The sequence below is a fragment of the Natrix helvetica genome (assembly GCF_964273705.1).
Source record: "Natrix helvetica genome assembly, chromosome: 1".
Classification (NCBI taxonomy): domain Eukaryota; kingdom Metazoa; phylum Chordata; class Lepidosauria; order Squamata; family Natricidae; genus Natrix; species Natrix helvetica.
The window spans coordinates 189489898-189515312 of record NC_138548.1 but is presented as its reverse complement, the minus strand read 5'-3'; the positions used below and the strand labels follow the sequence as shown (position 1 = coordinate 189515312).

Below are 25415 nucleotides of genomic sequence, written 5' to 3'. Positions count from 1 at the left end.
CAGCCTGCGAGTCAAGTCTCACCGGGGTGGGCCTTCTTTCCGGGCCATGGATGGGCACACAATACCAGTGGACACCTGCCGCTCCTCACCAGATGGCACCGTTTCAGGTAACTGGCCCGGGGCAACCCCAGGGAGTGAGGTTCTGGCCCAACTGCTGCCGCAGGGGCAGCCCTCTGCCGCAATGCCCCAACAGGTTTCTGCCCAACTTCAGATGCAGGGAGCAGAGCTGCGAGGGGGACTCTAGCCCCAAGCATCTACCCAAGCACCGATGCAAGCCCAGTCACCAGCCCCACCAGCTCCTGCGCCCCCTCGATTTTGGGCAACGTTTGATGGGACCCGTGGGAAGCTAGGCTACTTCCTAAATCGAGTCTAGGCACACATTGATCAATTTGGAGATCAATACCCTTCCGACCAAGAGCTGATTTCAACGATAACTGACGGGATGAATGAAGGGGAAACAACCGAATAGGTAGCAGAGCTCCACGACGAGGCATCTCCTGAATTAGAAGATGCAGACGTGTTCATTCAGCTGATATGAATCCAATTTAGCAATTGGCCCAACAAGTGGAAGCAGAAGAGCAGATCTAAGGATTGCGACAGGCTGGCCGTCCTATGAAGGAATTAGTTTCACCCCCATCGAAAGCCCACTGTGAAAAGCTGGCTAGATCTTTGGGCTGCCGAACACAAATGAAGCAAGCCAAAATGCCTCCCCCCAAGTCTGCCGGAGCAATAAAATATTATCGGTGTGGTCAACATGGACACAGAGCAGCGGAATGCTTGGCCTCGGCCCCAATCCCACAAGTGCTGCCTGTGGGACAAAAAAAGGCCCCCGAAAACCACCCAAAAAGTGTCATCTCGCCCAACAAACAGAAGGATCCAATCCCCATCTTGAGGAGACTCTGCCAGATAGGGAAACCCCTTCCAGTTCAGAGGAGAAAAAAAGCAGCAAAGACGACCTGATGGTAAGTGCACCATTCCACCCCTTTGTCATCAAAGCCAAACTCATAGTGCCTGAGACAATGGCAAAAGGGAAAGTTGAGGCAGTTGTGGACAAGGGCTGCACCCGGTGCTTAATCAGCATGGGCATACACCCAAGATCCTTAGCCAATCCCATTTGGTTTCAGCAAGTAAACGGGATGCTAATTGGAGGGGACCTCACCAAGCTAATTACCGACTTGGTGAAGTTGCAAATAGGGTGCCACTATGAACTTCTCAGATTCATCATAGCACCAAAAATGAATGAATCAATCATCTTGGGGCTTGCATGGTTGGACAAATGGGCACCTACTATAAAGTGGGAGGATGGCATATGAAAAATTAAAATGGCTTTTTGCCAAATAACCCATTTTGCAACACCCCAACCCAGAACAGCAATTCATAATCCAGGCAGATGCCAGTGATGTGACTGTAGTGGCAATGCTATTGCAAAAGAATAAAGATGGACAATTCTTGCCAAGCACTTATGTCTCAAAAAACCTCACCGCCACAGAAAGAAGGTGGCCATTTGGGAGAAAGAAACCTATGTGGTCCGGTGGGCACTACTCACCTGGAGACATTTCCTAGAGGGAAGCGTACCATTTGAGGTCTGTACTGACCATAAAAACCTCAAAGCCCTCAAAAGCCCCCAGAAACTGTCTTCAAAGCAAGTTTGCTGGGCGCAATACTTTAGAAGGTTTAAATTCGAACTGAAGCACATCCCAATAGATCGCAATAGATTTCATCGTAGAGCTCCCAGACAGTGGCAGAAATAAAGTGATTTGGACAGTCATTGAATTATTTTCCAAGCAAGCTCATTTCATTGCTTGGTTAAGCTTACCATCCGCAAAGAAGCTCGTTAAGAAGATTTAATAACCTCTTGAAAAATGATTATTGGGAGAAACTGTCTCTTTTACTTTCATTTTTAAATACACATACCCGGATCGGTTGACAATCAGCTGTTTTTTGTATACTGTTTAATGTTGGATTTGGAGCAGGGGAGCTATCTACTGGAGGAAGAAGATTACTGCAGCGTGGGAACCTCAGTGAAAGTGATAATAGTTTAATACACAAAGAAAGGAGAGAAAGTAAACAACACCTGGAAGGCCACTTGACCTTTATTTGGTTTTAGTAGGCAATTTGTATGTTTGGAAATATCTAATGAGCTTTTTGAAGATTTTTAAGACAAACTGAATTGCAAAAAACTAAAACCCTATTAAAACTGCTTACTGGAAGGTGTGTTTGAAAGACTTGAAGAAACTGGGTGGGCTAATTTGGACTTGGATTACTAATTATACTTGACAGAACATCCTATGAGGCAAAAGAAGAAAGGTGATACAAGAAAAGGAAAAAAGAAGAAAAGATAAATAAGACTTTAAAATTGGGAAGGTGTAAACTGGAAAATTATAAAGATTGTAAATGATCAATTTATAGCTTTTAAGGATTATAAATTTAGGGGATTTGGAGGTATAATTCTAGGATTGACTAAATTTTATTAATAACTGGCTTCTTTGGAGTTTTTAGATATTTGGACACAGGAATCTTAGTGGTATATTAAGCAATTTTTATATTACAAAGTGAATCAATAGGAAATAAAATGTATGAAATGTTAGTGATGCTTAAAAGTATTTATGAAAATGTGACAAAGAATCATAAGGAGATGATGGGGTTGTTCAAAGATAAAGACATGAGTGTAGAAGACCCTCAACAAATGGTAGAAAAAGAGGAACATACTATTCAGAAGACAGATGAGAAATTAGAAGGAGTGGTGGAAGAGACAAATCAAAATAATTTACAACACAAAAACACTGAAGAGACAGTAACAATAAGTACTAAGAAACAAATAGATAATTCTTTAAGAGTTTACAATAGAACAGAGAAAAAAAGGAAGATCTCCCAAAAATATCTTGCAATACAATGATTGTGTTAAAAACTAATAGAAAAAAGTAGAAAGTATATTGGAAAAATAGTAGTATGCATATTGACATATAATATAATTTATTATAACCACAAATATATTAAGGTTAGGGGGTGGAAGAATATGATTAGGTATATTTAAATGTTTTATTACCCATGTTTCTCCAAAAAGAAGGCCGGGCCTTATTTTCTTTTGACCCCTGAAAAAAATGGCTAGGCCTTCTTTTTGGATTATTATTATATTTATTGACTCACCTTGCAGCAGTGACATCAACAGCCCCACCCAGCAGGAGCCAGCTGCTGACCCACTTCTTTTGCGGCTGCTTGCCGCCACTTGCAGGCATTGCCCTGGCCTCTGAAGGTGAAATGAAGGCCAGGGAGATGTGTGCAAGTGGCAGCAAGCGGCCACAGAAAAAACAGCTGCAGAAGATGGCGAGGCAGGTGTTGGGGTGTGCGAGGCCTGTTAAATAGGGCAGCTCCATCCCCCATCCCCACCCTAGCTTATTTTTTACCTGTGTGCCTCGCCCCTCTCCCTGCACTTGAGTGGGCAGGGTCTTAATTAGGGATAATTTTGTGGGTGGGGCTTAATTTGATCGCATGTGCTCAAAAACATGATAGGGCTTCTTTTCAAGGTGGGTCATATTTTTTGAGAAACATGGTATTATTAACACTATGTAAAAATATATTGAAACTTATAGCTTTCAAGGAAAATAAATTCAGGAGACTTAGAGATATAATCCCGGGACTGATTAAATCTTATTAATAATTGATTTTATTAGTGTTTCTAGAAAATTGAGATAATGGAATTATGGTGGAACATTGAATAATACCTAAAATATTACTGATTCAGCAGGGAACAACAGATACATTGTATGAAGAAATGTTATTGTCAGGACCTGCCTCTCCTCCTTTCCCAAGAAAGTATAGTCTCTTGAAAACGTGGTATTTCAAAAGGAATCTTTTATTGAGAAGGTATGATAGCAGGATAGATGAAACCGACTCTAAATTCCCTCCCAAACTAAACAGTTAGAAATAGGGCTTTAGAATCCCTCCCTCGAGTCCAAATGTGGATTCAGCCAATCCACAGGTGGGAAGATGCCATAGGTTCGCCATCATGGCCCTAAGGGCCAAAGTCACCCTGGAGGGATGATGAAGAAAGGAGGGATTTCCTTGTTGATTGCGGGAGAGCGACGACTGTCCCGCTGGAGCCAAGGCACCCTCCCAACTAACGAAGAAGAGAGATTGCCATTATGGCCGGACTGAAGCTGGGGTAACCGAAGAAGCACTAACAAGCTGTTTGTGAACAGAGCATTGGAACTGGGTGAGAGTATTTTCAATTTCTACATTAAAGACCTATCCCTAAATAAAAGAGTTTTTTTCTCTGAAAGACTCTCCAAAGCGTAGAGAAAGCAGTGAGTTAATACATGGAGATCGACAACAGACCCAAAAGAGGAATGAAACTTTAATGGGAGACTATTAAGCCTTAAACTACAGAAAGACGAGGCTGGAACTTATAATACTGTGGAAAGTGACTTAAACCTTTAGATAACAATATATTTTGACTACTGGAAGAACCTTATAAAGAGAAATGAACATTTTGATTATTTAACAATCAGCTGCTATATCTTTCGCTTCAAGGTTGGAAGTTAGAACTGGGGCAACACCTACTGGTGAAAAAATATATTACTCTATTACATTGCTGGGAAAGACCTTGACAGCAAGTCAAAGTGAAAGGTAAACAACACCTGGAAGATTGTTTTCTTGATCTAGGCAATGTTTTCTTTTTGAAATTTGCTGTGGATTATGATTACTGTTGGTGTTGCAAAATAGCTTGGAGACTGAGAGAATTGGTCTTTTTTTACAAATACATTTGCAAGAGTGGATCAGTGGAATAACTTGGAACTGCTTAGAGACTATGGGAAGTAGCCTCTTGATTTAGATTTGGGATTAACTTGGTGGGCCATCTGGATTTACATCAACACTAGCAACCTCCAGGCCATTAAAGCAAAGATTAATAGACACAATGTCACAACAAGGAAAAACAAATATATTTCAAAAAGAAATAATCTGATCACCTAGAAGTGATGGAATTGTTGGCTGGTGCCCTAGAAATGAGAAGGCATGAGATAGACATAGAGGCAGATGAAATACTTAAAAATAAATATGAGTGATGCAAGGAGATATAAGGTTCCAAGGGAGAAGCATGTGAGATTGAGTAAAAAGTCAACAAGAGTCGAAATACTAAAAAGGGTAAGAGATGATGGATAGATACATAATACTTTTTAATCTGGAATTTCTTTTATTAAAGACTAGAAAATAGAGATGAAAAGTATTGGGAAAATACTATTATGTATACTGTCACATAATATAATATATTATTATTACTATGTACACATAAATATTAGAAGTTGAAAGACTGTTACTATGTACGCAAATAACATTGTTACTATTATTATTATGTATAAGTAAATTGACTCAGACAATACATTAATCACTAAGCACTTATGTGTGTTAAAGAAAAAAGTATACATAAAATTAAAAAAGAAAAAAGAAAAGAAAGAAAACCAATCCTATTTATTTTCCGAGTATGCTTCATAGTATTACAATGTGTCTAAAATAAATCTTATGTTGTTTTTTTATTTGTCTTTTTGGTAGGAATCCATTTTGATCCGGGTGGATAAATTCATTTAAAATTTTTAATCTCTCTGCCATTATTGATGCAAATATTTTATAATCTGCATTTAGTAATGATATAAGCCTGTAATTCTTTGTGTCATGCCTGAGTCTTCGAGACTAATGTTTGCTTCTATCCATGTAATTGGTATCTTAGCCTCTAGCAATACCTCATTGTCAGCCTCTAACATTGACAAACTGAGTGTATCTTGTAAGTGTTTATATACTTCTGCTAGTAATCCATCTGGTCCTGGAGACTTGTTTTTTTGTCTTTCTATTGCCTTCGTCAGCACCATCGTTAGTCTTTTGTTTAACATATTTTTAAAGCTTTCAGGCACTTTTGGTAGTTTAGCTTTTTCCAAGTATTGTATTATCCTTTCCTCCACATTTTTTCTTTATCATATAGTATTTCATAATATTCCTGAATTATTATTCAGAGGCCGCGGGAGGCCCCTTTACAGGGTAGGGCAGAGGAGTTTGGGAAATATCTGCAGGATAAAATCGCTCAAATCCGGAAGGATTGGGTCCCTGTCAGTGGTCCAATGGAGACCTCCGTGGCGAGTCTTGAGAAACCGATCTGGGAGGAGTTTGACTTGGTTGCCATCGAGGATTTGGACAGAATGCGTGGACGACTGCGACCCACCACATGTTTACTGGACCCGTGCCCCTCCTGGCTTGTACTGGCATCCTGGGAGGTTACACGTGACTGGCTCCTAGGCCTAGTGAACGCTTCGTTGAGTGAGGGGTCTCTCCCGGCCTCTTTGAAAGAGGCGGTGGTGAGACCCTTGCTTAAGAAGCCTTCCCTGGACCCTATGGAGCTGGCCAATTATCGTCCTGTCTCCAACCTTCCCTTCTTGGCGAAGGTTGTAGAGAGTGTGGTGGCTTATCAGTTTCCACGACATCTGGAGGGCACAGCACGGAGACGGCCTTGGTCGCGTTGGTAGATGATCTCTGGAGGGCCAGAGATAGGGGTTGTTCCTCTATCCTGGTCCTATTAGACCTCTCGGTGGCTTTTGATACCATCGACCATGGTATCCTGTTGCGCTGACTGGAGGGGTTGGGGGTCCGGGGCACCGTTTTGCGGTGGTTCGGCTCCTACCTTTCCGGTCGGACGCAACGTGTGTTGGCAGGAGAGCAGAGGTCGACCCTAAGCCCCCTTACTTGTGGGGTGCCACAGGGGTCGGTCCTCTCGCCACTCCTGTTCAACATATATATGAAGCCGTTGGGTGAGATCATCCGTGGTTTCGGGGTGGGATATCATCTGTACGCTGATGATACTCAGCTGTACATTTCCACCCCGAACCACCCCAACGAGGCCGTCGAAGTGATGTCCCGGTGTGTGGAAGCCGTACGGGTCTGGATGGATGACAACCGACTCAAGCTCAACCCCTCCAAGACGGAGTGGCTGTGGATACCGGCTCCCCGGTTCAGCCAATTAATTCCATCTTTGGCCATCGGGGGCGTACAACTTGCCCCCGTGGAGCGGGCGCGCAATTTGGGCGTCCTCCTGGATGCCCGGCTGTCCATGGATGACCATGTGACAGCCGTGGCAAGGGGGGCGTTCCACCAGGTTCGCCTGGTACGCCAATTGCGCCCCCTACTGGACCGGGACGCCTTACGCACAGTCACTCATGCACTGGAGACGTCTCGCCTGGACTACTGTAACGCTCTCTACATGGGGCTTCCCTTGAAATGCACCCGGAGGCTACAGTTGGTCCAGAATGCGGCCGCGCGGGTAATTATGGGGAGTACTAGGTACTCCCATGTGACACCTTTCCTGCGCGAGCTGCACTGGCTTCCTGTGGTCTATCTGGTGCGTTTCAAGGTTTTGATAACGATCTTTAAAGCACTCCATGGCTCAGGACCTAGTTACTTACGGGATCGTATCCTGCCCCATACATCCCTGCGACCAATTCGCTCGCACAGAGAGGGACTCCTCCAGGTGCCGTCCACCAGACAGTGCCGAGGGGCGGCGCCTAGGAGTAGAGCCTTCTCTGTGGCGGGCCCAGCCCTGTGGAATGACCTCCCTCCGGATATTAGGACTACCTCTGACCTCCGCTCCTTCCGTGTAAAGCTCAAGACCCACCTATTCCAAGTAGCTGGCCTGGCTCAACCATAGTCTGATCATATCGCTCCTGACGGGTTTTTTATTTTTGTAATTTATTTAATTTATTTAGGGGATTTTTAATATTGTGTTTTTAATTGTTTCCATCTATTTGTCCACCTCCTCTTTGAATACGTCTATATTATATGTATGTTTTGTCCATATTTGTATTTTTATGTGTTTTATTGTACGCCGCCCCGAGTCCTTCGGGAGAGGGTGCGGCTAAGAAATAATAATAATAATAATAATAATAATAATAATAATAATAATAATAATAATAATAATAATAATAATAATATCTCATTTTGAAATTGTAGGTTTCCTTTCACATCTTGTAGTTTGCTTATCAGCTTCTTCTCTCTCTCTCTTTTCAGTTTATAAGCTAACCATCTTCCTAGTTTGGTGGTGTTGTCAAAGAAAGCTTGTTTTGCTCTTTTAATTTTTTGCATCAAATATTCTTTTTCCATTACATTTAATTTGTGTTTTATTATTTCCATTTGATTTTTTAAAACTTTCTTTTGTGAATGTTTTTGCAGTTCTAATTCAAGTTTTTTATGTTCTTCTAATGACTTTTGATGCTGTTGTTTTTTCTTATTTTTTTCTCACTGTGTAGGTTATAGCTACTCCCTTAATGTATGCTTTACTTATATCCCATAAGTTTTGTAGCGGCATGTCTTTTTTGTTTTCTTTGAAAAAGAATACCATTTCTTTTATTATTGTTTGCATAAACTCTTTCTCTTTTAATATGAATTGATTCAAGTCCATCTCAACCTTTTTCTTTTCTCCTTTCCAACTTACTTTTATTGGGTTATGGCCAGCCCAGTTTCTATCTTTGTACAAACAAAATAAAATTTATAAAAAATAAAAAAAGAGATACTTTATTTTTTATAAATTTTATTTTGTTTGTTCAAACTTCACATCTTTGCAACACATTACATTTTTTACCTATCTGTTGTGTCTGTTTTATCTATACCAATAAATCTTTTTAAACTATGACTTCATATATTTGTGCATTTACATTATTTCATACATTTTTTATTCTATATATAATATTCTATATGTTCTATGTATAGCAGTTTTTACAACATTTATGTCATTTTGTAAAGTATATAATATATTAAATCTTTTATGACTTTATATATTTGTGCATTTACATTATTTCATATATTTTTTCATTCTATATGTAATATTCTATATATTCTATGTGTAACAGTTTTTACTACATTTACGTCATTTTGTGTAATATTTATTTACTATAGTTATCTCATATTTCAATCTTTTAATCTTTTTCAGGTTTTGTAGTTGTCTATTGTTTTATTGATCTTTCTTCCTTTCTTTTTTGCTTTCCTGCTTTTTTCCTCCTTTCCTTTAGCCAATTGTACAATAAATCCCATACTATCCCATACGGATAGTATTCAGATTTGTCTTTCTCTTTTAGTTTTTTTGTGAGCCTATCCATCTCTGCACATTCCAATATTTTTAATTACATTTTCTTCTGTTGGTATATAATTATTTTTCCAGTTTTGTGCAAATATAATTCTCGCGGCCGGAACAATGTGTAAAATTAAGTATCTAATATTTTTTTCATAATTTCCTTTTATAATCCCTAACAAAAATAATTTGGGTTTTAGTGCAATTTGATGTATAGTAATCTCCTCTAGCTAAACTTTAATTTTTTTCCAATACTTTTTCGCAACTGTGCACGTCAACCACATATGGTAGTATGTTCCATGTTGTTTGTTGCGTTTCCAACAGATAGTTGAACACTCTGGGAACATTTTTGCAATTCTCACTGGTGGAAGGTGCCATATGTAGAACATCTTGTACATGTTCTCTCTATAAGCCATTGCCATCGTTAATTTGTAGTTTATTTTTCCAAAAATTTTCCCATTCCGCCAATTCTAAACTATATCCAAAATTTATTGCCCATGTTATCATCGTTTCTTTCACAGTTTCTTCTTCCATTTTAAATTTTAATAAGTAGTGATATATTTTTTAATCAATTTTTCTTCGGTTCCCTGTAAAATTTTATCCAGCTCTTGCGGCTCCTTATAGAATCCGTCTCTTTCCCTGTCTTTTTTATACCTTGTCTGTATTTGTAAATAGGGCCACCAGCCAATATCTATTCCATTGTCTTTCAGTTCTTGCCTTGTTTTTAGGCTTTCTTGGTTGTCTAATATGTCTTTATATCTTATTATCTTGTTTATGTCCAATATGTTCGGGTATATCAGAGCTTCCATGGTGGATAGCCAGGTTGGGATTTTATTATAATGTTTTGTTTTGATTTTTAACCATGTTTGTAGTAGAGCTTTTCTAATTAAATGTTTTTGGAAATAGCTATGAATCTTGTCTTTCCCATCCCAGATAAAGGTGTGCCAGCCCAATTCCAAATTATAACCTTCTATTGTTAATAATCTTCTGTTTTTTAAATTGATCCAGTCCTTTATCCAGGTGAGAGCTGCTGCTTGGTAATAAAGCTCCCAATCGGGGAGTCCGAATCCTCCTCTTTCTCTACTGTCTTGTAACAATTTTAATTTAATTTGTGGTTTTTCCCCTGACCAAATAAACTGTGCAATTAATTTATTTAAATCTATGGAAAAAAAATTTCCCTAGGCTAATCGGCACCACTTGAAATAAAAATATTTGGTAGTATATTTATTTTAATGATGGTGATTCTTCCCATTAAGGATATTTGTAGTTTCCTCCGATTTTCCAGATGTTTCTTAATTTTCTGAATTGTTTTAACATAATTATCTTCTTTAATTGTTGAGCATTTCCCTGTCAGCCAAATTCCTAGATACTTTACTTTTTTTGCTATTTGCATTCCCAAGTTTTCCTCTAATTCTTGTTCTTGTTTGTTAGTAAAATTCTTTGTAATGATCTTTGTTTTGTTCTTATTAATTTTAAGTACCGCTACCTTACCAAATTCCTCTATTTTTTGGATTAATTTAATTCCTGATTTTAGTGGATCCTCTAATATGAATACCATATCGTCTGCAAATGCCTGTGATTTATATTCCTCTTTTTAAATTGTTAATCCCTTTATTTCTTGATTGTTTCTAATTTCTGTTAGTAGAACTTCCAGTGATAGTATAAATAATAAAGGTGATAATGGACAACCCTGTCTCACTCCTTTCCATATCTTAACTTCTTTTGTAGTGTCACTATTTATTATTATTTTTGCTGTCTGGGCCGAATAAATTGATTCTATTATTTTTATAAATTTTTCTCCAAATCTCATCATTTTTAACTGTGTGATTATGAAATGCCAATTCAAGTTATCAAACGCCTTCTGGGCGTCTAAGAAGACCAGTGCAACTTGTTTTCCCGGATTCCCTTCATAATATTCTAGTGTATTTATAATTATCCTCATATTGTTTTTTAATTGCCATTTTGGTAAGAAGCTGTTTTGATTTGTGTGGAAAATTTCATTTAATATTTTTTAAATTCGCTCCGCCATTATTGATGTAAAGATTTATAATCTGCGTTTAGTAAAGAAATTGGTCTGTAATTTTTTATTTGTTGGTGGTCCGAATCATCTTTGGGTATCAATGTTATATATACTTCCCTCCATGATTTTGGTAACTTTGCTTCTATAAGTGCTTCATTAAATAAGTCTAAAATCACTGTTTCTGACTGCTCTTGCATGGCTTTATAAAATTCTACAGGTATACCGTCTAGGCCTGGTGTTTTATTATTATTTTGTCTCTTCAATGCTTCCTTTAATTCTATCACTGTGATTTTTTGTTTAGCATTTCTTTCCCTTCTTCTTCAATTTCATGTAGATTCCTTGTATTTAAGTATTGTTCGATACTGTCTTGTAATATATTTTCTTTGCTGTACAAATTCTGGAAAAATTTCTGAACTATTTTTCCCCTCTTTCCGGTATTGTATGTTTCCCCTTTCATCTTGTAAGTGATGTATTATTCTTTTTTCTTTTTCTTTTTTCAATTTGTGTGCTAACCATCTTCCTGGTTTATTCGCATTTTCAAAAGTTTTGTTTTGCAAATTTGATTTTTTGGGCCATTTCTTCTTGTGTCATCAAATTTAATTTGTGTTTTATTAGTTCTTTTTTCTCCTTTATTTTTGATTCTTGTGGATTTTTTTGCAGGTCCATTTCCAATTCTTTTTCTTTCTCTAATGATTCTTGTTTGTTTCTCTTTTTCCTTGCCAAATACGCTATTGTCAACCCTCTTGTAAAAGCTTTTGCAGTATCCCATAAATTTTGTAACGATGTTTCTTCTTTCTTATTTACTTCGTAGAAAAGTTTCAATTCTCTTTCTATCATTTTAATATATTATTTATCTTTCACTATTCTTTGATTCATTGACCATCTCTTTTTCTTTTTTTGGTCCTTTCCATGTTATTTTTATTGGGTTGTGATCTGCCTAGGTGTTAGTCATTATTTCAATCTGTTCTGTATCTCTTCTCAATTCTTGGGTTGACCAAATCATATCTATCCTTGACCATGATTTGTGGGAGTTTGAATAATATGCAAATTGTTTGTTTCCTATATTCCTTTCTCTCAATACATCTTTCAGGCTCAATTCCTGCACCATTTCGAAAAAGGTAGATTGTAGCATTCTTTTTTTTCTTATTTTTTTTGTTACTCTTGTAGTCATCGTTGATATCTGTTATAGCATTGAAGTCACCAGTTAGACATACAGTCAAGTCCAGAAATATTGGGACATCGACACAATTCTAACATCTTTGGCTCTATACACCACCACAATAGAGCTGGAATGAAACAAACACAATGTGCTTTAACTGCAGACTGTCAGCTTTAATTTGAGGGTATGTACATCCAACTCAGGTGAACGGTGTAGGACTTACAGCAGTTTGCATATGTGCCTCCTTAATTTTAATTCTTATATAATATTATGTCATCTATTTATAACATTGATAATTTCAAAGTATCACCAATAGTTCACCAATAATTCATAACAATATTTTATCTCACCACAGTTCAGTTTATATTTATATTTTTTCTTTCAATTTTGTCCTTCTATTTTTTAAATCCGATTTCAGAGATCACCAAAAACAAAAAACAAAATCTTTTTCCAGATTGCACCATTATATACTGTTATTTAATTCTTATTTCTTTCTCCACTAGATGGCGCTGTTACTCTTCTTTCGTATAGGGTTTTTCTTTTTCCTTCCAAAAGTCCCATATTTACTTTTCTATATTTTACTTTCTCTCGAGTATTCCAAAATAGTTCTCTCCTCTTCTTCACAATTGTTACTGTTTTGTCTGGCTCCAATTTCTGTTTATTGTCCAAATCTCTCCATATTTAGTTCTGTTCTCAAGTCACTCCAAACCTTCTAATGTTATAGGAAATTGCTTGCTTTCCCTCTTCTTGTAGCTGCCGATATTAAGCTGTATCCAGCTCATTTCAAAACTTTGAAATTCTAGCTCAATGAATCTTTAATAGAATTTATACCATTTTAGTTGTTTTAAATATTCTCACCAATGTTGCTGTGTTGCTATTTTCTCTCCCTCATGTGCGGTAGTCACCACCCAAAATCGGCCATGGATGCCGATTTCTTCTCTGGTGATTTCAAGCGGTTTCCCCTCGTCCGATAGGAAAGTTGCTTGCTTCCTCCTTTGGCGCCCGGGCTTCCCCTCTCTCCTGTTGATCCCTCCAGGTTCAACTCGTCCTTTTTCAGGATCTTCAGAACAGAAACTCGAACAAAGCTAGTAGAGCTACCATTTCTTCGCCCTCATGGAAGTGACGTCACTGCAGGAAGTCTATCTCTATCTCATGCACATCAAATCTCAGTTCATGTGACATCCAGATCATGTCAATTCTGGAATATGATTTATGCCTGTTTTATTCAAATGTGTATTGATTTTTCCCCAGGTTCATTTCTCTCCATGTATCCTGTATACAAGTTTCTTCTACCATTAAAAAAAATGCCTTAGGAAATATCTTTCTTGCCTTTTTCTGGTCTTACTACTTCTATAATCTAATTTTGCATCTACAATTGCATTGAAATCTCCTACAATACAAATGTTTTCATATTCCATTTCCAATATCTTCTTATAGTTTTTGATAAAAGTTTTCTTGCTTTTTATTTAGCCATATATTGTGTCAAAAGTATCTTTTTTTGGTTCATCTCAATCTCTACCATTAAAATACCTCCTCCTCCTCCTCCTCCTTCTCTCTCTCTCTCTCTCTCTCTCTCTCTCTCACACACACACACACACACACACACACACACAGAGAGAGAGAGTTTAAAGTTTATTGTCTCCTTAATGTATAATTTCCCAATTTTGGGGCACTCCAATAATTTGCTGTTTTGCTTTTTAATGTGGGTTTCTTGAAGGCAAATTATATCTACCTTCAACTTTTGTAATCATGTATATTTTTTCTCCTTTTTATGGGGGAGTTCAATCCATTTATATTTATTGACAACTTCTTGTTTCCCCCCCTCCATCTCCATTACTTATATAGAGGTCTTATTCTCCTAGTTGTTCTTATTTGTCTCTGATCTTTTGCCCTTGCTCCTTCTCATTCTGTTTTCTCTGTTTCTCCTTCTTGTTGTGCATTCCCCTCTTCTCCTGTTGGTTCCTCTTGTCTTTGATATTCCAATTCTCCTCTTATTTCTTGTCCCTCATTTGCAGCAATGTAGTTATCATAGAACTCTATCATCTTATCTAACAAATCCAATCTATATCTTTTACCATCCCAATTCACTAAACTCCCTTGGGTACCAACTATCTGAAATTTACTTTTCCTTTAATCAGTTTAACAGTCAAGAATTGATATTGCTTTGGTAAATCTCTTAACCTCCTAGGAATCAGTTTCAGAACCACAATTTCTTTCCCTCTGTACTGCAATGGATCATCTCTGCCCTTTTTAGAATTTCATCTCTTGTTGATTTAAAAAATCTCATGTATACCTCCCTCTTGCTCTTCAATCTCTAAGGCACTTGCCAATAATTTCATCACCACTTCTGGGAGGTCTTCTTTATCCTCCTCTATGTTCTGAAATATTAGGAAATGAGCTGCTTTCTCCATTTCTAAAATTATGGCTGTCTTTTCAAGATTCTTGTTTGCTTGTGTCAACTTTTGATTTATTTCCTCCATTTTTTTCTCAGTTTCTTCTGTTTTGTCCTCTATTTTCTGGATCCTTTGTTCATTTTTTGTTATCATTTGCTGTAAGTTTCCTAGTTTCACGTCCATATTCTGAATCTGTTCCATCTCCCTCAAATCACCTTTCACCTCATTATGATTTTTCCTTGCTTCCTCTTTCTGTGAAGTAATTGCTTCTTGAATGATTGGAGCACCGATTGTATTTCTTTTTGGAAAGCATTTGGTTTTTCCTGTTGTAACATTGTGTCCATTGATCTTTGGTTGGATGGTTTGGATGCTGCAGATGCCGGTGTGGAAGATGCTTTCTTTCCAATTTTTGTTAGGTTTGGAGCACTCATGTTTTTTTTTAAATCTTCTATAATCAATCTACAATCTATTTTATAGTTTTATGGTCTTACAAATCTAATCTTACAAATCTATATAATGATCACCTAATAACATATAATACCTTACTGTCTACAGTTACTCCATCAATACCCTATTACAGTCTATTTCTAAATTTCAACTTTATATAAATTCCAATATTGAATTTATATAGAATATTAATATAGAATATTAAATCTATAGAAAAATTAAAAAACACTTTAAAGTCAGGAGTTTTATAATCTAACTTTTCCTCCCAGTATCTTGTCCAAATCTGTGTATAATGTTTCACTTTTCTTCTTTCAGCTCTCAGAGTACTTTATCAAACAATGTTTGTAATCCAAAATGTCCCTCCAAACTCCCCAATGTCCCAGTAATGCAAAAAAGGCAAAGAACCAAAAAGTTAATTCATTCAGTCTCAAAGCAATTTCACAAAGCCAGCAATGTTTATAATCCACAGAGTTCAGAGAGCTTCAAAGATCACACTGCCTATCCCCAAACAACAATGGTCTTGCAGCTGTTTTCTTATCTCCTATCTTCTTATCTATTTCAATTCTATTTTTCTTCTCTTTTATTTCCCAAGTTCAATTCCATCTATGTTATATCTTTTTTTCCACCACTAGGTGTCATCTCAGTTCTATCTTCTAGCTTATAAAATGAAAGCTTAGCTTTTATTTGTTGGATAGTTCACTTTTAATTTTCAGGTATTTCCAATATTTTAAGTTTCTTTTCAAGTTATTATAGTTTTCAGTCTGGTCTTTTCTTGATTATTTAACTTAGTATTCCCCCATTAGAGTTCTGTCTCTTTTCTGGATCTGACATCTGTCTCTTTATATATTAACTTGCCATTTCCTTTTAGAGGCGGGAATAAAATCCCTTCCTCTTGCCTTTAAAGAAGCTTACATCTTTATTCAGGAATTAAATCTCCAGAGTAGAAATTGGAAAAAGTCTCACCCAGTTCCAGTGTGCTGCTCACAAATCAGTAGTTCATGCTTCCCTTTTGGTCATCACAGTTTCAGCCAGACCAAAATGGCCGTCTCTTCTCTTCTTGGTTGGGAGGGTGCCCTTGGATTCAGTGGGAAAAATTCTGCCTCCCTGCGGTTGACAGCCCTCCTTTCTTTGTCACCACTCCAGGGTGATGTTAGCCCCTTAGGGCCTCCAAACAAAGAAGAATCATCCGGGTTTCACGGAGCCCTGCTTATTCTCGGCCATCTCACCATGACACCAACCGAAAGTCCCCTGGCAGAAGCCATTTTGTTGATTCTCAGTTGCCACACAGTATGGAAGAAGGGAAGGAGGCTGGAATGCACTGCCAGACACAACACTCTTCTCTCTCGTGGAAACCAAGATCATGTCCACAGGTATTGGATGAGAACGAAGAGGACTGCCTAGGCAGGGGTCTGCAACCTCAAAGAGCTTTGTGGACCCGTTTCCCATAGAAAAGAAAACACCAGGAGCCACAAAACTTGGGTGGGCGAGGCCAACTCAACGTCACTCACTCCCACCCAGTCACATGGCCCCCTAGCCACGTCTACCCAGCTGGTCATTAGGGCAGAGAACCGGTTGGTAAAAAACACCGGGAACAACAAAACCCTTTTGACCTCTCTCCCCCTCTCTCTGTACCTCTCTGTTTCTCTCTCCCCCTCTCTCCCTCTTTCTGTATCTCTGTGTCTCTCTCCCAATCTGTATCTCTCCCCTCTTTCTCCCTTTCTGTATCTATCTCTATGTCTCTCTCTCCTCCCGCTCTCTGTATCTCTCTATGTCTCTCCCCCCCTCCATCTCTCTATGTCTCTCTCCCCCTCTCTATTTCCCCCCTCTCTCTTTATCTGTCTCTCTCTCGCTCCCTCTCTGTAATTCTCTCTGCCCCTCTAGCTTCCCCTCTCTTCCCCCTCTCTATCTCTCCGTATCTCTTTCCTCCTCTGTATATTCCCGTGTGTGTGTCCCTCTTCCTATCTCCCTCTCTCTCTGTGTCTCTCTCCCCTCTCTATCTTCCCCTCTCCTCCCTATGCCCATCTCTCTCTGTATCTCAATGTCTCTCTCCCCCTCCGTCTCCTCCCTCTCTGCCTCTCTTTATGTCTCTCCCACTCTCTCTCAGTATCTTTCTCTGTGTCTCTCTCCCCCTCTCCCTCTCTGTGCCTCTCTCTCTCTCTGTATGTCTCTTTCTCCCCCCTGTATCTCTCTCCCCCTCCTTATCTCCCCCTCTGTGTCTTTCTCCCCTGTCTCCCACCTCTCTGTGTATCTCTCTCTGTCTCTATCCTCTATCTCCCGCTCTCTGTCTCTCTCCCCCCTCTCTGTGTCTCTATATCTCTCTCCTCCTTCTCTCTCCCCCCTCTCTCTGTATCTCTCTCTGTGTGTCTATGTCTAGCTCTCCCCCCTCTCTGAGTCTCTCTTATGTCGTTTCTCTCTCTCTCTCTCTCTCTTCTCTCTCTCTTGGAAAGCTGGCTGGGCCAATCTGGTGAGCTCTCCTTAGGGCTCTTCGCTACTCTTTTTCTTTCTTCTTGGCAACTTTGGGAAATCTGGGCTGGCTGAGGAACGAGCGCGAGCCGCGGCAGAGGCTTCCCTTTGTGTGACCCTCCTCCTTCTCTCACAACCCCCTGGCTGGCTGTGGCAGGGCCGGAAGGGTGCGCATGAGCGGGGAAACCCTCCTCAAGCCAAAGCACAAAGGTGTGCACCTCTCCCTGCTCATGCGCACCCTCTCTGCCCTGCCACAGCTGGCCAGGGGGTTGCAAGAGGAGGAACAGAGGGAGGAGGGTCACTCGAAGGGAAGCCTGTGAGGTGGCTCATGCTCATTCCTTATTCAGCCCAGATTTCCAAAAAGTTGCCAAGAAGAAAGAAAAGGAGTAGAAAAGAGAGCAAAGGAAAGCTCACCGGGTTGGCCCAGCCTCAGTTTTCTGAGGAGGGGGGAGGGAGAGATAGATACAGACACATTCACACACACACACACACAGAGAGAGAGAGAGAGAGAGAGAGAGAGAGAGAGAGAGAGAGAGATGGAGACAGAGGGAGACCAGCTGATGGGCGAGCATCTTTAGTGAGGGTGCTCTAGCTTTCTCTGAGCCTGACCCCCGGGGTGGGTGTGCGAGATTCAGCCGGCCCAGCCCCCTTTTCTCACTGCCCAAAGCTTCTTTACTCCTCCAGCACAGTGGTGGCTTTCATTGAAAAGTGTCCTCTGGGCGCCAAATGTCCCCCATGGAAGTTTTAAAGCTGTGGCTGGGCACTATGGCCTCATCCCCTTTTCCATCCTCCTCCAGTTCCCTCCTCCCAGATCCCATTCCCATCGCACCAGTCTTCATATTAGTGAGGCGGGCAGTGGTTTTGGCCGGGTCGGGTCTGTGTCTCAGGGCGGAGAGCAGGTTGCACAACTCCCCAAACGACAGAGGCACACCGAGCACCAACAAGGGCTTGAAGAAGCTCCAGCAAGAATGAGGCACTGGAGAATCAGCCCTGGCCACTTCTCTATCCCCCACCATCGCACTTACCTGGCCCCTTACAGGTGGGGCCAGGCTGTGGTGGATCACGCAATAGGGAGCCACACAAGAGGGCCCAAAGAACTGCATGCGGCTCCAGAGCTGCGGGTTGCCAACACCTGGCCTAGGGAGCCCGCCAATGAACCCAATTGAACAATATGACCTGTGACATTCGGGGAGGGGATCATTTACTATTTTAACTATACTGAAATTGCAGGAAATATTCAGAGTTGGTTTTACATTTAATCATGCTGATACGATGTGCCCAATAAAAAAGTTCTTTGAGAGAGATCTGATTCTCAAAGTTCTGATTTACTTGGGCTCATAAGTCAGAAACCGTGACAACCTGTCTTATCTTGATGAATATAAATCACAGGGACCTGATGGATTACATCCTAGAGTTCTAAAGGAACTAACAGAAGTCATCTCAGAACCACTGTACCATATCTTTCAAAAATCCTGTAGTACTGGGGAACTACCGAGGATTGGAGAAGAGCTGATATGGTTCCCATCCTCAAGAGGAGAAAAAAACAGACCCAGGAAACTACAGACTAATCAGCTGAATAACAATATCTGGGAAGATGCTGGAAAAGATAATCAAAAAACAAATCTCTGAACATCTAAAAATAAATGAAGTTATAACTAGCAGCCAGCATGGGTTTGTTAAAAACAGACCAGGCCAAACTAAATTTATTTCATTCTTCAATATAGTGACTAAATTAGTAGACCAGCAAAATGCTGTGGACATAATATACTTAGACTTCAGCATGGCTTTTGATAAAGTATATCACAGACTACTTCTTAGTAAATTAGAAAAATGTGGGATAGACAGCATCACTACCAGATGGATTCATAACTTGCTGACAAACTGTACTCAATGAGTACACAACAAGCAGTGCTTAATAATACTACATCTACATGGAGGGAAGTAACAGCACGGTACCATAAGGTTCCGTCTTAGGCCCAGCACTCTTCAATATCTTCATAAATGACTTAGATGAGGGAATAGAAGGCAACTCATCAAATTTGCAGATGACACTAAACTGGCAGGAATAGCCAATCAGAAGACAACTCAGGATCAAAAAAGATCTTGACAGACTTGAACAATAGGCCTCATCCAACAACATGACATTTAATGTAGAGAAAAGTTAGGTTTTACACCTAGGCAGGAAAAACCAAAGACACATGTAGAGATTAGGTGAAACCTGGCTCAAAAACAGTAACTGTCAGAGGGAGTCCTAGTGAATGATCACTTAAACATGAGCCAGCAATGTATGGCAGCAGCCAAATAAGCTAATACAATCCTTGGTTGTATAAATAGAGGCAGAGAATCAAAATCACTTGAAGTATTACTACTGCTTTATAAATCCTTAGTAAGGATTTGGTCACCACATTACAAAAAAGATGTTGAGACTTTGGAAAAAGTGCAAGGAAGAGCAACTAAGATAATTAAGGGCCTAGAGACAAAAACATATGAAGAATGGTTGCAAGAATTGGGTATGGTCAGTCTAGAGAAAAGAAGGACTATGGGTGACATGATAGCAATATTCCAGTATTTGAAGGGCTGCCACAAAGGAGGTAAATTATTTTCCAAAGCACCAGAAGGCAAGACAAAAAACAATGGATGGAAACTAATCAAGGAGAGAAGCAACCTGGAATTAAAGAGTAACTTCCTAATAGTGAGGACAATTAACCAGTGGAACAGCTTGCTTTCAGAAGATGTAGGTGTCTCATCACTGGAGGTTTTTAAGAAAAGACTGGACAGCAACCTGTCTGAAATGGTATAGGATCTCCTGCTTGAGCAGAGGATTTGACTAGAAGATCTCCAAGGTCCCTTCTAGCTCTATTCTGATTGAAGAAGGAGTGGAAGTCACATTTCCCATAGTTCCTTGGGTACTCTGAAAATCTTTCACATTTATTGTGTCCAAAGTTGTCTTTTACAAAACAGGCAGCCGTGTAAATTTCTAAATATATTTTTTTAGTCTCATCTACTTTAGAGGACTAGAGCTTAAACTCCCACTGAAATCAATATTACATGAGTTGGTAGTAGCTTAAGCATTTGTTTTCTGAAATGTTTCTAATATCCAAAGTAAAATGAAAGAAATATTTATATATAACTCACCTTTAAGGTTCTAGTTGGAGCCCAGCCAGTGCCATCAATAGAATGTTCTCTTAACAAACTGAAAAAGAGAACAAAATATTATCTTAAAAGTACAATTCACATTTTTAAATATGCTAGGTTTTAGAAATGCAATCAAAACATGCACATTCACTTAATAAATACTATAGACTAATATTTTACAAGTAGTGCCAAAGTATATTTATATTATAAAAAGTTGTGAAAGCATCATATTATAATATTTGTATCAAATATTGGTAGTCCTCAACTTACAATCATTTGTTTAGTGACCGTTCAAAGTTACAAAAGTACTGAAGAGAGTTATGAGTGTTTTTCACATCTATGACTGTTGTAGCATTCCCATGGTGACATGATCAAAATTCAGATACTTTTTTTTTTTTCAAAAAGTTTTATTGGTTTTTTAAAACATTTATAAGGAAAAGGGTAAGTGATGGAAGGAATGGTTACAAATTTTGGCAGTTGCAAGTGTGGCAGACGCCCCCTCCCTCCAAACTCATAGGATACATCTAAATATAAAACATTAATACATAATCATTAAAAATCAGCATATTAATTCTAGAAAAAATAGTTTTCAATCAGTTTATATAGTTATGATATATAGTCTAGATATGATTTCATTATTACTTTCGGTCTGTTTATAACATTGTGGTTTTCTTATTCATTTTTGTGATCTGAGCTTTCTTGGTGTTGCCCCTTCACCCCCTGCTGGCAGAGCTCCGGCCCCTCCCGTGTCCTGTGTGACCATTGTGGTGTCTTCTGTTTTTTCTAGGTTCGCTTTATTTTTTTCCATAAAGGCCTGTGCCTCTATGGGTGTATTGATTCTGATTCTTGTCTCCTCCCAGAATATCAGCATACCTTCAGGCATCAACCATCTAAACCACACCCCCTTCTGGTATAGTTTATTCGCCAATTGCGAATAATTTTTCCTTTTCTCCCTAATTTTTTTGGGGATCTGCTTCAGGATGGTTATCTCCCTGTCATAATATGTCAATGTTTGCCCCCTTTGTACACCCAGAATTTCATCTCTTGTGCTTTTCCTAAGGAATTTAATATGAACCTCCCTGGGTACATTGTGTGTTCTGGCATATGCTGAATTCACTCTATAGACCAGATCTATCTCCCATTCCATCTGCTGTTTATCTTTGTGTATGTATTCAGCTAGAATATTAGTCATAATGTCCCTTATATTTTCCCCATCTGCTTCTATTACATTTTGAAATCTAAGATAAAAGGACATTCTCTCAAACTCTGTTTTCATTTGTTGGATATCAAGTTCTTTGTTTCCCTTCTGTAAAGCCTCTACCCCCCCCTCTCGCCTCCGCCACCCCACCCTCCACAAGGTCCAGTCTCTGTGAGTTCTTATAAATTTGGACTTGATTCTCTTTAATTTCTTCCTTCATTTCTTTTAATTGTTTCTTAATTTCTTCCTGGCCTTGTATGAGTTGCTGGAGCATTTGTTGCAAATCCATCTCTGTACTTTTAGGTTGCATCAGTTCTGTAATCTTTGACTGTGTGGCAGGACTGGATGTTGCAGATGTCGGTGCAGAAGTAGCAAAGCCAGGTTTTCCAGGAGGTGGTCTTTTTGGAGACATGGTTTATAAAACAAAGAGAGCAGTCAGTGTAGAGACTGGGCAGCTGGAGAAGTAGAGCAGGCAGATGAGTCCAGAAGGCAGAGGATCCAAACAGGTGGGAGTTTCTTTAGTCACTCTAGCAATAGATGAAAGTTTTTTCTCCAAAGAGTTCAGGAAATAACAATCCACAAGAGATTCCTCTGGGTGACACGGAGACAAAGACCGGAAGCCTGAATTTTAAAGGTGGAGTCAGGTTTCACAGTTCATGAAGACAACGGAAGTGTACCATCTTGCCCTGCCAGCTTTGGGCTCAGAGGCATAAGAAAAATTTTAAAAGTTCAAAAAGTTCTCAGATCATCAATAAGTTCTGGAACTAAGTCCCATGAAAAACACTTTTACTGGGGTGAGGCATCATTAGTTGGCTCTCCCCCCTCCTCCTTCCCCTGGGGGCGAGAGCAGAATTTTTACAAGCCGCTTGTCCAAGGGGGGGGGAATCCCCCTCCCCTCTAGCCGCTCCTCCAAGAATAAATCCGAAAGATTAACTTTTAAAATTACTGAAAAGTCCTTCAACTCCAAAGTAAGGGCATGAAGAGAGGAAGCATCTCACCGCACCGCCGCTGCTTCCTTCAGTTTTGCATTCTCCGATCAGCATGGGGCGAGACGCAGACGCGTCCTCCAAAACTGCTCCCCGGTGCCTGGAGCAAAGCGGAAAAGCCCCCACCAGCCGCTGCCGGTGCCAGAGCCTTCCGCGAGCCGCTCCTTTGGCAGGGTGCCTCTTCGGGGCGTCCTGTGCCCCCCCGAGGACGGGGGAAGCCCACCGAAGAGCGGGAGCGGGCAAAGTCCTTGCCCGTTGCCGTAGCCGCCGGAACCGGAAGTCCAAAATTCAGATACTTGACAACTAGTTCATATTTATGACAGTTAATGTCCTAGGGTCATGTGATCATTTTTTGTAACCTTCTGGCAAGCAAAGTCAATGAGGAAGCCAGATTCCTTTAACAACTGTTACTAACAACTGTAATGATTCATTAAACAACTGTGGCAAGAAAGTCATAAAATGGGGCAAAACTCACTTAACAATTGTCTTGCTTAGCAACAGAAATTTTGGGCTGAATTGTGGTCACAAGTCAAGAATAACGTGTATGAATAGATACATAATTATATCTTTATTTTTAAAAAAGATATGGAATTATACGTGATTTCTTCAGATGAGAACTATTGAAATTATTAATATTGCTAGGGCTTTTTTCTTCATATTCCTCATAATCTACCTTCTTGCTTGACTATTATTCTGTTAAACCTGACTATTAGTCTTTTATCATTGGTATGATAAAGAATATCTTTTTTAATGTCAGCTTCAGTTATTTGAACACTAGCTATCACTAGCCTTCTTACAACTGAACAGAATTGTAGAAACATCTGGTAAAAAGAAGGGAGGAGATATCTGCTTTTATATTAACAACCAATGGGGTAAAAATGTCACTATACTAAAGAAATTTGGTCCTGAGCCCCTGCATCAACCGGAGCTTGGGCGGCACAAAGCCTCAGTGAAGATTGAGGAGGAGAAGAAAGCCACGGGGAAAGCAGCAGATGACACGTCGCCTATCTATGTCAAGACCATCTACGTGCCTTCCAAAGCCGTGGTGGAAGCCATGGAGAGGGAATGCCAGCTGGGAGCCAGGCGCAAAGAGCCAGCCCCTAGGCCTCCCTTGCAATTGGAACTACCTCTGCAAGATGAAACCTTGGGATTTACCACACCTAAAGAGTTGCTGTTGGAGCCACAGGGTGTGTGTGAGAGCAGCCTTCACCCATGAGTGGAGGGGACCAAAGCAGACGCCAACCAAGCGCTCCAATGATTGGGGATCCCAACCAACTTCACGCAGTCTGTCTCTGACCGGCCTCCCAGACCAATTCGGACAGCTGAATGTGAGTGGAATCAAACCTTGCCTTAGCTCTGAACCACCCAGGTGGACGATGGCCCAGCCCATGTTCACCTTCCCGGGTAGAGGCGCCACAATGTACTGGAATAGGGATTTAGGCTCCTTCCATACAGCGACAAGAGGATCAGCCCAACACCTTGCCATTCAGCAAGACCAACCGCATCACCCCTCCTCCCTGGGGCGCAGGTGGCCCCTCAACCAGGATGGGGAAGTCAATCCAGGCAGCAGCAGAGGGGCTGGGGGATTTCTCCCCCTAGCCAGCCACCAATGTTTGGGCTGCAGCCTGCAAATCAATCCCCAGGTCAGTTATCTGAAATGGTGGCCATGGATGGACGCAATACCAATGGACGCCTGCCCCTCCTCAGCAGATGGCACCATTTCAGATAACTGACCTGGGGCAAATCCAGGGACTGAGCCCCCAACTGGTTCCAGCCCCCACTACAATGCCCAACAGGGAGAACCAGAAGATCCGAGAGCAGCAACTGAGCCACCCTCTTCCTCGCCCCCACCCAGGCCAGTACAAAACCAGCGTCAGGCGCAATGGCTCTTCCCCCCTTCACAAAGCAGCGGGGGGGTGGGGGGAGTTTGAAAATCTCATAGGGAAGGGAGCTCCCCCTTCCAAAGATGATTCCCTGCCAATAGCAAGACAGGAGAAAGTGCTGAAGGGACAGCTCCTCCAGGAACCTCAGCCACCAGTGAGGAAAACGAAACCTCCTGGGAGAAAAGAGGACGGAAAATTTGTTAACCAAGCTGCAGAGATGCAAACCCTTTCCCCAGGAATCAGTGGAGGCCCAGCCGAAGGGCCCTTGCCAAGCCCGGATGAAGGAAGCAGTGGGGATGACAACCTGATGGTAAGCGCACCCATCTGACCCTTTGCCATCAAAGCCAAACTCATAGTGCCTGAGAGGGGGGGGGTAAAAGGGGAGGTTGAGACAATTGTGGACACAGGCTGCACCAGATGCTTAATCAGCATGTCTATTGTGGAGCAGCTAGGCATACACACAAGACTAACCGGCTGCCTACCCTCAGCCAGGACAAGCTGATCGCAGCAATGAAATCGGTGCACTCCACCTCGCCAGGAGTCAATTTTGGTGACCAAAAATGAAAACTGAAGTGGAAGACTATGTAAAAAGCTGTGCCACTTGCGCAACCATGAAAATACGGCCAGGCAA

General features: G+C 40.5%; 1 protein-coding gene and 1 long non-coding RNA gene across 7 annotated transcripts in view; both read right to left on the bottom strand.

The window, feature by feature from the left end:
- The window catches only part of LOC309399414, a 241580-nt gene that overhangs the window by 33065 nt on the left and 183100 nt on the right, over window positions 1–25415 (bottom strand). The window lies entirely within an intron of this gene.
- Window positions 1–25415, bottom strand: part of UBE2F (ubiquitin conjugating enzyme E2 F (putative)) — a 163096-nt gene that overhangs the window by 32446 nt on the left and 105235 nt on the right. For all 6 annotated transcript variants that reach the window (XR_014176513.1, XM_081967146.1, XM_081967145.1 and 3 more), the window contains exon 7: window positions 20718–20775. Coding sequence is in view for 5 of the 6 variants with exons in the window: in XM_081967146.1 (XP_081823272.1) it covers window positions 20718–20775 (58 nt within the window). In the remaining variant the exon portion in view is untranslated. The remainder of the gene's footprint in view (window positions 1–20717; window positions 20776–25415) is intronic.